General features: G+C 39.8%; 1 protein-coding gene across 3 annotated transcripts in view; it reads left to right on the top strand.

Annotated features, from left to right (window-relative positions):
* ide (insulin-degrading enzyme) overlaps positions 1 to 13,045 on the top strand; it is a 32,912-nt gene that overhangs the window by 8,751 nt on the left and 11,116 nt on the right. For 2 of the 3 annotated variants that reach the window (XM_017463638.2, XM_017463640.3), the window contains exons 5-15: positions 465 to 587; positions 3,260 to 3,372; positions 3,524 to 3,686; positions 3,878 to 3,970; positions 4,189 to 4,280; positions 4,973 to 5,053; positions 5,609 to 5,712; positions 8,348 to 8,450; positions 8,899 to 9,021; positions 9,240 to 9,322; positions 10,799 to 10,943. In XM_017463638.2, the coding sequence (XP_017319127.1) occupies positions 465 to 587; positions 3,260 to 3,372; positions 3,524 to 3,686; positions 3,878 to 3,970; positions 4,189 to 4,280; positions 4,973 to 5,053; positions 5,609 to 5,712; positions 8,348 to 8,450; positions 8,899 to 9,021; positions 9,240 to 9,322; positions 10,799 to 10,943 (1,223 nt within the window). Of the gene's footprint in view, positions 1 to 464; positions 588 to 3,259; positions 3,373 to 3,523; positions 3,687 to 3,877; positions 3,971 to 4,188; positions 4,281 to 4,972; positions 5,054 to 5,608; positions 5,713 to 8,347; positions 8,451 to 8,898; positions 9,022 to 9,239; positions 9,323 to 10,798; positions 10,944 to 11,850; positions 11,996 to 13,045 lie in introns of all 3 variants that reach the window. The other variant, XM_017463639.2, reaches the window with a different exon arrangement.

Below are 13,045 nucleotides of genomic sequence, written 5' to 3'. Positions count from 1 at the left end.
GAAAACTGTCAAGAGGTTATCAACAAATGTTGAGGAAAATAGCTTGTACACGTGTCAGCTTCAGGGCGGTTTTATGAATGAAGAATAGCCCAGAATATTGACAGTATTTGAAAATTGTTTATGTAGTACTTTGTTGAGTCAGTGTTTCTGAAATATTGAAATCAGATGTTATGGAATGATCTAAAACCAATTTAGAGTGTTTAAAAAAACGTAATCTAAATTAGTCAGTTGCCTAAATTAGCCAGATGGTGGCAGTCTTGTTCTTTACCTGTCATAAGAAGCTCATTTCAGGTCCAAGGTAAGAAAACAAATGATATCTTGCCCTTGTCTGACCTCATGGCAGGACCACTAAACTGCTTGTTTGAATCTGTGCGTGCGTACGTGAGTGTTTGTTTTAATCTGTTTGCCCTGTCTGTTTTGAAGATAAAGAAATGACTGATTGTTCACACATGCTTTTTCTGTAGGCAATAAGCTGACCTTGGAAACACGGCCATCCCAAAAAGGCATTGACATCCGTCAGGAGCTCCTGAAATTCCATTCCACGTTTTATTCCTCCAACCTGATGGGACTTTGTGTTCTAGGAAGAGGTAAACCAGTTTCCACAGTCACCCTGCTAGAGAATGCAGATTTTTTACCTGCCATCCTTATATTGTATTTGAATGAAGTATTTGGGGGGAGCTTAGAGGTTAGCAAGTTTGCCTCGCACCTCCGGGGTTGGGGGTTCGAGTCCCGCCTCTGCCTGTTGTGCGCGTAGTTTGTATGTTCTCCCTGTGCTTTGGGAGTTTCCTCTGTGTACTCTGGTTTCCTCTTCCAGTCCAGGGATATGCGTTGTAGGCTGATTGGCGTTTCTAATTTGTCCGTGAGTGAATGGGTGTGTGATTGTGTCCTACGATGGGTTGGCACCATGTTCAGTGTCCGAGTACCCTGGGAATAGGATAAGGACCCTGTTTAAGATAAGTGATGCAGAAAATGGATGGATATATTCAGTTCGGGGGTGGACAAATCCTAAAGTAATTTGTTAAATCACTGGGCAAGTGGAAGCCAGTCCCATGTTTTTTGTTGCCCAAACCTACTTGAGTTGCCTAAAGGATTTAACACCTCTCAGATTACTTTGAATAAAAATTAAATGGAATAAAATAACAAAAAAAAAAATAATTAATAAACGATAAATGTTCGTGTCACCTCCCTTCCAAAAATACAATCTGCTCATTTCTGTGCTGAACTATTGGTAGCTAGTAATTATAGCATAGTCGTGTTGTCAGCCACATGCAAGTAAGCAAAAGTGATTGGGCAGAACAAGATGCTAAAAAGGTAGGAAAGCACTGTTTGTTTCTGAAAATTGTTGGCCCATCACTCACACAATTCAACCCTGTCATGTGTGCATATGCGTTTGGATTTCTAAAGGACACACACTGCCAAAGACGAGCAGAGTAAATCACAGCATTGGGAGGAGACTGTAGATTACATTGTGTTAAAATTTCATATCGGTATTTGTGTTCTTACACTACATGGCCAAAGGTTTGTGGACACCTGACAATCACATCAATATGTGGTTCTTCCCCAAACTGTTGCCACAAAGTTGGAAACATGCAACTGTGTAGAATGTCTTTGTATGCTGTAGCATGACAGCTTCCCTTCACTGGAACTTCAGTAAGAGGCCCAAATACGTTCCAGCATGACAATGCCTCTGTGCACAAAGCGAGCTCCATGAAGAAATGGTTTGCTAAGGCTGCTGTGGAAGAACTTGAGTGGCCTGCACAAAGCCCTGATCTCAACCCCACTGAACACCTTGGGATAAACTGGAACGCTGACTGCTCCCCAGGCCTCCTCACCTGACATTACTAATGCTCTTGTGGCTGAACGAACACAAATCCCCACAGCCACGCTCCAAATTCTAGTGGAAAGCCTTCCCAGAAGAGTGGAGGTTATTATAACAGCAAAGGGGGACTACATCTAGAATGAGATGTTCAAATAAAGTACATATGGCTATGATTGTCCACAAACTTTTGAACATGTATATTCATGTTCTGTTATTTTTCTCTGCAGCATGTACATTTTCAAGACCTGGTATTCTGAATAAAATGTTTGTTGTGAGGTTGAGTGAAGCTTAACACATCTGGGATCAACCGAACATTTCCAATCCCTCATTGTACCATAACAGTCATACCTACTCTGTTAGTTCCATGGCATTCAACACTCACTTGGAGCACTGTTGTGTTGATATGTTCTGGGCCCTTGTCCTTCCTTATCTGCCGGTTGGATGACCTCTCCCTTGGTGTTCTCATACCCCATGTTTTACAAATTAAGTGCTAAATGTTTCACATTGAATCAGTGTGAGGCACATTGAGGCACTTTGGCTTTATTAATGTGGAAAGTAGTTAAGTTTTTCTTTTTTTTCTTTTTTTTAAACCCTCTTTCCAGAGCCAGGCTGCTTCACATTTATACAGGCTGCAAAACAACCTTGTTTTCTGAAATCATCTAGGATACAATTTTCTGAGCAATCAGGTTTTTATTTGATTTGATTTTTATTAGACACTTAATGGGGCTTTCTTATATTACAGTACTTTAATATTAACTTAATTAACTTAGGATTGTTAAATGGAAATATTACCGGTTTGTTTATTTGCTGTAGTGATGATGTGTTTCACAGTGTAATTGTGCCACCTCTGTGTTTGTTTGATGAGAAACATTTGGTTTATGATGGCATGACCTCATTTTGAATGACTTTCAGTTTTTCTCTACAGTGAGTCAGTCCAACATTTGTTGTACTCCTTTTTTCCCCCAATAAGATATTTGAATTCAGCCAGAGGTGACCTTTAATCTTTAACGACACTTCCCGTGTATTGTCATCTTTATGCAGAATCTATAAACTAAATCTATATCTATAAACTATAAAATTTGAATTGTGATTATAAAATGATTTTATTCATCTTGATTGTTTTTACCTCTTTTGCCCGTGTTATTTTACTAGTAAAAGCAATTGTTGCTCTTAACAGCATTTCCTCATGGAAAAACTAGGTATAATTAGGTCTGTGAGGTAATATAAATGTATATAATCTTAATGTTTAAAAATATTTTTTGTCAGAATGTAGAGGCATAAGTGTAACAGTGTCTAAAAAGAGCAAACGATGCAGACCACTTGAAGAGAGAATTACTTCACCGTGCATAGGAATCCTTTTTTATTTTGTTTGTTTGTTTGTTTGTTACAATCACTAATAAAGCTCAACTCCTGGCCTTACTTTCCCCTTTGTTTTGTTAGAATCTCTGGATGAACTGACATCTATGGTGGTTAAACTCTTTGGAGAGGTGGAGAACAAATCTGTGCCTATCCCAGAATTCCCACTGCATCCCTTCCAGGAAGAGCATCTTAGGGTGAGGTCAAGAACGGACAATGGCAACATTTCAATGCCTTTAGCACCAACCACTAGCTATTTAAATTATATTGAAAATAATCCATGGTTGTTTTATGATAAGCACTTTTTTGTTTTGTGGCAAATCTGTTTTTGTATTTTGTCTTCTGTAGCAATTTTACAAGGTCGTGCCCATTAAGGACATCCGGAACCTGTATGTGACTTTCCCTATCCCCGACCTACAGAAGTACTACAAATCAAACCCTGGCCATTATTTGGGCCACTTGATAGGGCACGAGGGTCCAGGGAGCCTGCTGTCTGAGCTGAAATCTAAAGGTGAGGATGTTGATAGAACTGATATAACGGCACAGAATATACCACCTACCAGCAAATACTGACTGCTATATTATTATTATTACTACTCATACAGTCACATTCAGCATACTATTATTTATGTCATTTTTGTATGATGCAATATTTGATTAGCTTTTTAAAAAAAAATCTTTTTCTAATATCTTTTGTTTCAGGTTGGGTTAATACTTTAGTTGGAGGCCAGAAAGAGGGAGCCAAAGGATTCATGTTCTTCATCATTAATGTGGATTTAACAGAAGAAGGACTATGTAAGCACTGGGAGTAATGGGTGTTGTAGCAGTTATTATTTGAAGTATTTTAAGAATATCTCCCCCATTTAAATTAATGATGTGGCTGTGTGTACATTTTGATGGAGGTGTTCAGTTACATTTCTGGCTTACCCATTAATCCAACCCTGTGTAAGTCAGATATCAGAATGTATGTTTAGGTTTGAATGCCCCTCATTGTTAATATCCTCTGTTTTCAGTGCACGTAGAGGACATCATCTTTCACATGTTCCAGTATATTCAGAAGCTGCGCACAGAGGGCCCTCAGGAGTGGGTTTTCCAGGAATGTAAGGTAAGCCAGATCTTTAGCTTTGCCATTTGATTGAGAGAGTGTACTTTTTGGACTCCTTGGATTGTAAACATACTGAAATGGCACTAAGAAAACATGAACAGAAATTAGGGTTGAGCAACAGCATGCACCTTCTCCTGGTTCTCCTGATTTCCAGTGGGATGAGCGTGGGGCGATCTGAGCCTCGTATAGCCAGGAGAGAAGGTGCATGCTGATGCCATGTCTACTGTGTGTTGTTTCCTCATGGCATTGTGGCACACGTTATACAGGTGATTCTCCTCATAACTGGTAGTTAGTCGGGGTAAAGAAGAGCAATATTTATGCATGTAACTATGGTTCTGTGAACATTGTGTAATATCGCTGTCTTTCAGTCTTCTCCAGCTCCCTTACTTAATAGAACCGTAGTTACATAAGTAACTGGTCATTTATTTGCATATACTCTAAAGGTTATCCATAAAGAAGTCATTACATTTAGCATTTACAGTAATCAAGAAATGTATATTAATGTACATTGAAAAATGCCAATATCCCCCCGCCCCCAAACTGTGCTGAACTTTATCTTTTATTTCGAGAATTTACTTATATGAACCAAGTAGAGTCACTCAACATTTTAAAGAATAAAGTAAGGGTGGTGGCACAAATTAATAAATGTCTCTTTAAGATACCTTCATGTATTACAATTTTTTTCTGTGCAGGATTTGAATACTGTAGCATTCAGATTCAAGGATAAAGAACGCCCACGTGGATACACATCTAAAGTAGCTGGACTTTTGCACGTAGGTTCTCTCTTCAGCTCTCAAGCTTTCAGAAGTTTGAAAGGTCATCACCATTGTCACGTTCAGCTACTGATGTCGCCTACTCATTGCATGCTGCCCCCCCCCCCCCCCCCCCCATACACCTATTTATTTGGATAACAGATCTTTTACTAACACCTGGCCTTACAGTTAATGCATGCTTGTCACCTTTCCCTTGCTTATTGTAAGTAGTCTCTCAAGAACTCAAAAACATGACGTCATTCCCATGTGGCAATCAATTTGAAGTGGCGTGTACATATATTTTCAGTTTCCTTACGTGAAACATAACATCTTATCATGAATGGTCTTAATGAACTGGATCAATGTATGTTTTTTTTTTTTTCTCTTTTCTCCTCTTTAAACTTGGTGGAATCATGCAATTATGTGACCCTCTCTGTTTGAGGGGCCACATCTTTACTTGTCTGCCTAAAGTTGCAATGGCACGCCTTGCAGCTGGTATGGCAGCAGGCTCAGAATACAGAGTACTGTGTGGCACCATAATCCTTAATGCAGTAAATTTGTGCATGTTTCTTTCAGTATTATCCATTGGAGGAGATACTTGCTGCAGAGTACATGTTGGAGGACTTCAGACCAGACCTTATAGAGATGGTTCTGGATAAGCTGAGACCAGAGAATGTCAGGTGAGTCAAAGATGTATATATTCCCTTAAATATTTGTCAGTCTGTTTTTAATATTTTTTTGAGAGTCAATATGTCCTTGCAACACTAGCTCAGTCCTGCTGAATCACTGCTACCTTAACTCTGAGCCCTTCGTGTGGAAACAAGCCTAGTACACTTCTTGTGAAAAATATAAGATTTATTTCTTGGGCACAATTCATGGCCTGAAAAGTAGGTCAGGCAAAATCGCTTCTGCCTCTTTAGGGAGTGATTGAGTTTGCCTAGACTTTGGATATATTCCTTGCCTTACTTCAAAGAAGCATCTTCCTGTTTGAACACTCTTTCATTTTGAATGTCAGTAAACTGTTTTTCTTCTTGCCATGTTGCTCAGGGGCAAAACAATACTGTGTCTAGGTATTGCCTTGAATTTGCTACAGTGTGTGTGTGTGTGTTTGAAAATTAAACGGCCTTGTGTATTCCTCTGAAGTTTCAAAATAGAGCTGTTCCATAGTAAGAATCAAAATGTGGCATTTTATTTTGTCTTATTGACTGCATCTTGGAGAATGTTAGTTTTATTTTGTTGTAATTTTCATACATTTACCAGAGATGAAAGATTTCGGCTGAAACAGTTACTCAGAGGTATCGCAACCCTACAAACCAGCCTATTTTTAACACACAGTCCTTTCAGGTAATGATTTTGTATCGAGATGTAACGGTATGAAAATTACATATCATGATTATCGTGACTAAAACTATCGCTGTCATCAATATTATCACGGTATTGTTATAACGTGCTGAAAATGTACAAAAAGTACTGATACACACACTGAAATCATTTAAACAGGTTGTATGTTTGACTATAAAGTGATAGATGGTTGTCACTAGGCTTGCTGCGATAGTCGGTGTTCCCAGTGTTACACGGTGTTCAGCCGCACACCGATTAAATCACTTTCCCATCGCCGCACTGCCCCTGCTGTCGTTTTGCTTTTTTATAGTAATAACAATCATTTAGACAGTGATGACACTATGGAGAATTTCTAACCTTCCAAGAGGACCAAATCTGAAGTATGGTCATATTTTGGATTTTATAAAAAATGCTGGGGGAAACATAATTGAAAATGAGCTTGCCAGAAGAACGTTGCTTTGAAAGGGGGCTTTGACATGTTTCCCTCTTTTCCCCTTTACTTTTAAATTGCTTAGGAATGCCCGTGCAGCCATGCGCATTTCACTTTGCTTTCGAATTAGCAGCAATTGCTTGAATGGTGGGTTCATTATTATTCTTAATGAAGAACACAACAACAAAACAGTACAACGACAAACTTACTTATATTAAACCAAATCTTCGGCAATCGTCCTGTCAGTCGGTTCGCCTCACTCTTCGTGTCAGTCGGTTCGCCTCACTCTTTGTGTCAGTCGGTTTGCCTCACTCTTCGTGTCAGTCGGTTCGCCTCACTCTTCGTGTCAGTCGGTTCGCCTCACTCTTCGTGTCAGTCGGTTCGCCTCACTCTTCGTGTCTGTCGGTTCGCCTCACTCTTCGTGTCTGTCGGTTCGTCTCACTCTTCGTGTCTGTCGGTTCGCCTCACTCTTTGTGTCTGTCGGTTCGCCTCACTCTTTGTGTCTGTCGGCTCGCCTCACTCTTCCTGTCTGTCGGTTCACCTCACTCTTCCTGTCAGCTCATGCTGGCAGTGTGTGGACAGCATTTACCGCGAGTTTTACAAATCACGATAATCACACACGGTTTTAATGATGATTTAAATGTGACACAGTAATACTAACCGCCAGGGAATTTTATCGTGGTTTATCATGAAGCCGGTAACCATTTCTGCTTGTGTACATATCATCATGCTTATCATCAGTTCATCATCCTGCACACCATCAACCTGCTGTCTTGTATAGTTTAATTGTCTCTTTCAGGGTTATGATGGAAATGGACCGTCATGTAGTTTAGTTACCAGACAGAAGCTGGTAAAAAGCAAGTGTGTCTGGAAATCCATTTATGTTTGCAAATGACTCATGCAGGCTCCTGACTAGGTTTAGCAGCCGTGTTTATTGAAAGTCAGCCTTGGTGATTATGGTTCCTTAAGCTGAGTTTCAAATCTTGTGAAAGATGTACAGTAGAAATCCATGCTAACAGCCATGGATTGAACATTTAGAGGCAGGTTGCATATTCGTAGTTAATTACCATTGACATTTAAACATCACAGAGTTCCAATCTTTTCATTTTTCCAAGTTTTGGACTTGGATTATACTTGAATTCACATAGTCTCTCCTCAGGTCTGGAGACATTGACTATTTTGGGTTCTGTTGTGCAAATGATTGATTTTGGTGACTCAGAATAGCAGGTCATTGTTCTGAAAGCCCTCCATCGATCAGAGCAGCACCGATTATCCTGGTGCATATCTGTCCAGATACAGAGCATCGATCCCTTTCTTGGTACTCTAGGTTGAAGGTTCACTGGAAACTCAAGCTTTCCACATGTAATGTAATAATCCTGATTCTGAGAGCCACTTACTATAGAGCAGATTGGCTAAAAGCATAATTCTGCGGCCTGGCCCCCCCAAGGAGGCTGTGAGAAATGGGAAGTGTCAGTGTCTGTAAACTGAGAGCGGTCTGATTGTAGCACAGGTATTTATGTTTGTCTATTCCTGTTCCTCTTCAGGGTCGCTGTGGTCTCCAAGTCATTTGAAGGACAGACTGACAAGACAGAAGAGTGGTATGGAACACAGTACAAGCAGGAATCTCTATCTGATGAGGTCATTAAGGTGAGATGCTCTTCTCTTGGATTGCAAGTAGGATCTGTTAAAATAAACTGGCTAATTTGATTTATTCTGTAGTAATCTAAGGGAAAAAAAACATCTCTATATGTAAATTGCAAACCATTTTTGATATGTACACCAGTTTTTCCAACTTTCTCTACTGTAATGTACATCTGGATGAGTAGACTTGTGGGTAGTGATCAAATTCTGATAGCTTAATGCCAGGTTGTGTTTTCTGTACCCCATCATAGCTTGTTTTAAAAAAACAAACCCACCCGATCTTGGTCAATATAAGCAATAACAATAGAGTAAGGAAGATGCCATAGTGTACAATGGACGTTTTAAACCTTATTCTGTAATAATTTGTCTTCGTTTTTTTATGGCTTTCGCAATAGCTCCACTTTGTGTCGGTTTTAAGCCAGGTGTCATCATTGATTTCATTGTTCTGTTTCAGAATTGGCAAAATGCTGACCTCAACGGCAAGTTCAAACTGCCGATGAAGAATGAGTTCATCCCCACCAACTTTGAAATCTACCCTCTTGAGAAGGACTCCCCATCCTACCCCACTTTGATCAAGGTGTGTTGTTTTTTTAGCTCCATTCTTTACCCTGCTTTCCAAAACCTTTTTATTTGTATAACTGATGGTTTCAAGCTCTTCACTTCCATTTAAATTCTGACTTGATTTTCAGTGCTTTTATTATTGCTGCAGAATGAGTTGTGACGTGACTAGTGTGTATACCTGTGCTTTTGTCTTCTGTCTGCAGCTCAATCTGAAAGTGTGTTCTCTTTCTATAGGATACTGCGATGAGTAAAGTGTGGTTCAAGCAGGATGATAAATTCTTCCTGCCCAAGGCCTGTCTAAACTTTGAGTTCTTTAGGTAAGTGCTTATAGCGAGTCACTCAATGAGATTTAAGACTTCAGACATTAATGTTATTTCATTTACAGCTTCGCTGTCATTGCATGCTGGAGGTGCTGGTTGGCACTTTGCGACTTGATAAACGTTTGTGATATTATTGTATTTTCTATCATTTCTGAAGGGGAGACAATTTTGTCGTTGCAATTTCAGCTGTATCACCCTAATTACCCTGTGTTGCTGATGGAGCGGGCTAAAACTGCCCTGGGCCTCTATAATGGTGTTAATCTGTTACTAATCCCTTTATTAATAGCCTTGTAATTTACTTTCAGGGCTTTGTTTATGTAATTCTCTTGTAAGGTAAGTTTTAAGTTCTTCAACTTAAATGCATCTGTGTGTATGTTGTAGGGATGTCACGATACCAAAAATCTAGTAGTCGGTACCGATACCACCAAAATTACATGATACTTGACACCAAAGTTGATACCATGGTGTGGTTAAAATTTTTTTTAAAAAAAATAAATTTTAAAACTCTCCTGGTGGACATCCTCCTTTGGCTAATACTGGCAAAAAGAGAGAGGGGGGAAATTTTAGTTATCAAACTGTCTGACAATGACTAACAAAACAGTGGAGGTGCTCCTAAACGCTCACACACACACACACCCATTATACTCTGAATGCAAGCATTAGTTTAAATTCACTGATATGGTGGCAGGCCAAAAAGATTTATTAAAACCATTAAAATTTGAATTATTTGTGACATTGCACTGCAATGCGTTATTACACTGCAATGCGTTAGCGTCGTAAACAAATAACTGGCTATCGCTAACATTACAAGTAGCATAACGTTAGCTGGTTTCACAGCCACAATGCCAGTTGCCTCAAACAAACATAATATAGGACCTTATTTCAGGTGCTTCGCCAAATTCCAGGTGTTTCCTCGCTTTGTTTGAAATGAACGATCACATCGGTTACACACGGGCTTCACAGCGTCAATTATATGTTTGTTGTCATCCGCCTTGAATGCGAAGTATTTCCATATTTGACTCTTACCTCCTTTCCTCTCAACGAGTCGAGGCAGAACTAAAAACTTGTCGCCATATTTTGTAGTTTTTCCCGTGTGCTTGTAGGCGTTCTTCTTCTTCTTCTTTACCACTTGTTGACCAACTAAAACACTTGCGCGTATTTGCTGCCCCCTTAGTTCCGGAAGAAATGCAATCTCTGTACCTTCATAACCAGCGGTACCTATGCTACTGCAGAAAAACAAGTACCGTCATGTTTTAAGAATGTTGGTAGCGAAGTATCGGTTCTCGTGACATCCCTAGTATATTGTGATTTTTACCTCTTCTTTTTTATTAACCCTTTCCATTTTTGCACGGGTTCTTTATTCACAGCCGTTGCAGATGTTCTTGCCTTTATTACTAGAGTGTAGCAGTGACGTACACGCCCAAAGATGCTAAACTAATATTTTTGGATTGATCACTGCTGTTGTCTCCACAGCCCCTTTGCGTACGTGGACCCGTTGCACTGTAACATGGCATATTTGTACCTTGAACTTCTTAAGGACTCCCTCAACGAGTATGCATATGCAGCTGAGCTAGCTGGCTTGAACTATGACCTCCAAAATACCATCTATGGGATGTATGTAAGTATCCAAATTACCCTCGTTGCTCTCATTTTGCATCCCACTTCATGACCCATCTTACCACCATTATACTGCAAAGCAATCCGCCCCTTCTCTCCTCTCACAAAGCCACAGTCCAGGAGGCTAGATTGTGATTTGGAAGTTTTATGAAGCTACCTAGCGTCAGTATTTATGTGTAAAAAAAAGCCATACATTTAGTATGTCGCGTTCGAGGTCTGGGATATGGGATTTCTGTTTAGTTGGCTGCTCTTGAGTGGCTGAATCTGATTATATAAGTTCTTGTTTTAAACAGATTTTGCACCGTGTAGTATGGAGGTGACATTTTTCCATAAAAAAAAAACTTTCTTAGTACTGCCATACAAAAATCTGACCACTGTTAACCACTTAACCTGTGTGTTAAGCTAGCTAACCTGACTAATTTTACTGATTAACCAAACATTTTGTTTATTTTGGTGTATTTTCAAGGGTTTGGCTACTGTCAAAAATCTCTGCAAATATGAGAATGTAAATCACATGCTGATTCTGAAATCCTACTTGTGTCTGTCTCTGACAAACGCAAGCTGTAAGCAGATAGCAAGCTGGCTAGCTATTTCGAATACCAGAATGACATGGGGACTTGTGCAAAGTGCCTATAACGTGTATATGCACGACAGGAAGTATTCCAGGACCGGTGTTGGGAACCTGTGGGGTCAATGGTAATTTCTGCATTATCCATTGTTGGCTCTGCCGGTGTTGAGGCTGCATATGCATACTCCTAGAGACACGTTTCCCCCCTCCTTCCTTCTCTGTCTGTTTCTTGTTTTTCCTGTTCCTTTCATCCGTCATTCATGTCTTTTTTGTTTTGACAGTTTTAAGTCACCCTTTTCCAACACACGTGTCTCTTTTTTTTTTTTTCTGTCTTTGTTAGTCGCTACCTATATGCAGATCCCCTGCACTGCAACATGACGTACCTGTTTCTCAGGTTGTTGAAGGATGATTTAAAAGAGTATACATATGCAGCCCGACTGGCAGGGCTGAGCTATGGCATAGCCTCAGGAATGAATGCCATCCTTGTAAGTATGGCACGTCCACTAATCCATCACGTGTGGCAGGGCAAAGGTGTAGGAATGCTTGAAACTTGGTAGTGTGCTAAATCTGTTTTCCAAAGGCTTTGCTTATGTCTTTGTCAGTGCATAAAAGGTAGGTGGTGAAAACCTAACCATCAGCACAAGCTAAACGGACGTGTCCAGCCCTGCTTAATGACAACTGCTCCTTTGCATATAAGCATCTGCTCCTCCTTATTATGTGACCTTGTATCGTAGCTTGACACGCTGATTTATAGTGTCCTTGTTTAAAGACAACTCGCAGGGACAACGCACCTATCAGCACAACCTCGCCAGCCGGAGGATGCTCTTTTACTTAATGAATGTCACCTGCTGATTGGAGTCTTGCCACATTGGCTTCCATTTTGTTTTGTTTACTCCATTAGGTGTCTGGAAGTCCTTTAGAGTCGGTTATGGATAATAGTCTTTAGAACATAGTAGTTATGTCTGTCAAATGGCCATTAATGGTCTAATACATTTGCTGACATGAGCTACGACCTGCAAGATGCACAAAGTTTGGTGTCAGTCCATATTTTACACTGATGAGTTTTTAGGTCCGCACTTATTACTGTTCTGGGCTTTTGCAGAGGATGGTGTTGGTTTGTTTGTTTGTACTTATTAATTACCTATGCTATTTAATTAATTCATGTGTTTTTGCCCTGTCTTTTTGGTAACAATTCCCTGTAGGACACACTGGCTCACCAGAGATGTGTATGATTTAAAAAAAAAAAAAAAAAAAAAAAAAATGATTGTAAAATTAATCTGTTTAAATTTCACTGTCCACATCAGCATTCTGTGAGTTTTGTCTTTAGTTTACACATCTGACCCAGATTTGTATTTCCTCTCAGAGTAACTGAGTGCAAGTACTAGTGCTAGTACTAATGCACTCACTGGCCACTTTAATAGGAACACCTGTACCTCTGTTTGTTCATGCAATAATTCAATGAGCCAATAGTGGCAGCAGCACAGTGCATAAATTCAAGTCAAGAGCTTCAGGTAATGTTGGCATCAATTGTTACA

Source organism: Ictalurus punctatus, chromosome 3 (genome assembly GCF_001660625.3).
Source record: "Ictalurus punctatus breed USDA103 chromosome 3, Coco_2.0, whole genome shotgun sequence".
NCBI classification, from domain to species: Eukaryota; Metazoa; Chordata; class Actinopteri; order Siluriformes; family Ictaluridae; genus Ictalurus; species Ictalurus punctatus.
Note: the sequence above shows the minus strand (reverse complement) of the source record. Positions and strands in the feature narration are given on the sequence as shown.